The sequence below is a fragment of the Chrysochloris asiatica genome, unplaced genomic scaffold (assembly GCF_000296735.1).
Source record: "Chrysochloris asiatica unplaced genomic scaffold, ChrAsi1.0 scaffold00310, whole genome shotgun sequence".
NCBI classification, from domain to species: Eukaryota; Metazoa; Chordata; class Mammalia; order Afrosoricida; family Chrysochloridae; genus Chrysochloris; species Chrysochloris asiatica.
In genome coordinates, this window is record NW_006408828.1 from 2,430,922 (window position 1) to 2,432,492 (window position 1,571).

The following is a 1,571-nucleotide window of genomic DNA, read 5'->3' on the forward strand; positions in this document are numbered from 1 at the left end:
GGGCATTTTCACCTTGGGCATCTTCAGGTGCCAGTCTGGACCATGAACATCCACATCTGGGACATCAATGTCCACTTTGGGGCCTTTGATGTCAATTTCTGGACCCTTTAGATCACCTTCCACCTTAGGCAGGGAAACATCCACATCGCCCTTCACCTTGGGTCCTTTCAGGTGCAAATCAAAGTCAGGCATGGAGATCTTGGGCGCTTTGATGTTCATCTCTGGCATCTTGAACTTAGGACCCTTCAGCTTTGCATCTGGACCTTCAATATTCACATCTGGCACATCAATGTCCACCTTGGGCCCTGAGACATCAATATCAGCCTTGGGCAGGTTCACATCCACTTCTGGGCCCTCACCTTTGAAGCCAGGCATGCTGAACTTGGGCATTTTCATCTTAGGCATCTTCAAGTGCCAATCTGGGCCTTGTACATCAACATCTGGGGTATCGATGTCCACTTTGGGGCCTTTGATGTCAAGTTGGGGGCCTTTCAGGTCACCTTCCACCTTAGGCAGAGAAACGTCCACATCTCCCTTCACCTTGGGACCTTTCAGGTGCAAATCAAAGTCAGGCATGGAGATCTTGGGGGCTTTGATGTTCATCTCCGGCATCTTGAACTTAGGTCCTTTCAACTTTCCTTCTGGTCCTTCAATGTTAACATCAGGTCCTTCAATGTCCACCTTGGGCCCTGAGATGTCAATGTCGGCCTTGGGAAGGTTCACATCCACTTCTGGGCCCTCACCTTTGAAGCCAGGCATGTTGAACTTGGGCATTTTCATCTTGGGCATCTTCAAGTGCCAGTCTGGACCATGAACATCGGGAGCATTTATGTCTACTTTGGGGCCCTTGATGTTCACATCTGGTACTTTCATTTTACCTTCTACCTCAGGCACAGACACATCTACATCCCCCTTGATTTTGGGTCCTCTCAGATTAAAGTCCACATCAGGCATTGAAATACTGGGGGTTTTGAAATGCATGTCAGGCATCTTGAACTTGGGACCTTTCAGTTTGCCATCTGGTCCTTCAATGTCAATGTCTGGCCCACTGATGTCCACATGTGGCCCTTTAAGGTCACCTTCTAATTTAGGAACGTCTATGTCCACATCTCCCTTCATTTTGGGGCTTTTTAAGTGTAGATCAATGTCTGGCATGGAAATTTTGGGCGCTTTAAAGTGCATGTCTGGCATCTTAAACTTGGGACTTTTCCATTTGCCATCTGGGCCTTCCACCGCTACATCTGGCATATCAACATCCAATTCTGGGCCCTTTAATTCTCCTTCCAGCTTTGGAGCAGAAACATCAAAATCTCCCTTGACTTTAGGTCCCTTTAAATTGAAATCAACATCAGGCATGGAGATCTTGGGGGCCTTGAAGTGCATGTCTGGCATCTTAAACTTAGGGCCTTTCAGCTTTCCTTCTGGACACTCAAGGCTCACATCTGGGGCTTCAATGTCCACCTTGGGTCCAGAGATGTCAATGTCGGCCTTGGGAAGGTTCACATCCACTTCTGGGCCCTCTCCTTTGAAGCCGGGCATGCTGAACTTGGGCATTTTCATCTTGGGCATCT

The 1,571-nt window shown here is 48.2% G+C and overlaps 1 protein-coding gene across 1 annotated transcript in view; it reads right to left on the minus strand.

Moving 5' to 3' along the window:
• The window catches only part of AHNAK (AHNAK nucleoprotein), a 19,202-nt gene that overhangs the window by 9,135 nt on the left and 8,496 nt on the right, over window positions 1–1,571 (minus strand). Inside the window, exon 6 of the mRNA XM_006875007.1 lies at window positions 2–1,560. Coding sequence (XP_006875069.1) covers window positions 2–1,560 — 1,559 coding nt within the window. The remainder of the gene's footprint in view (window position 1; window positions 1,561–1,571) is intronic.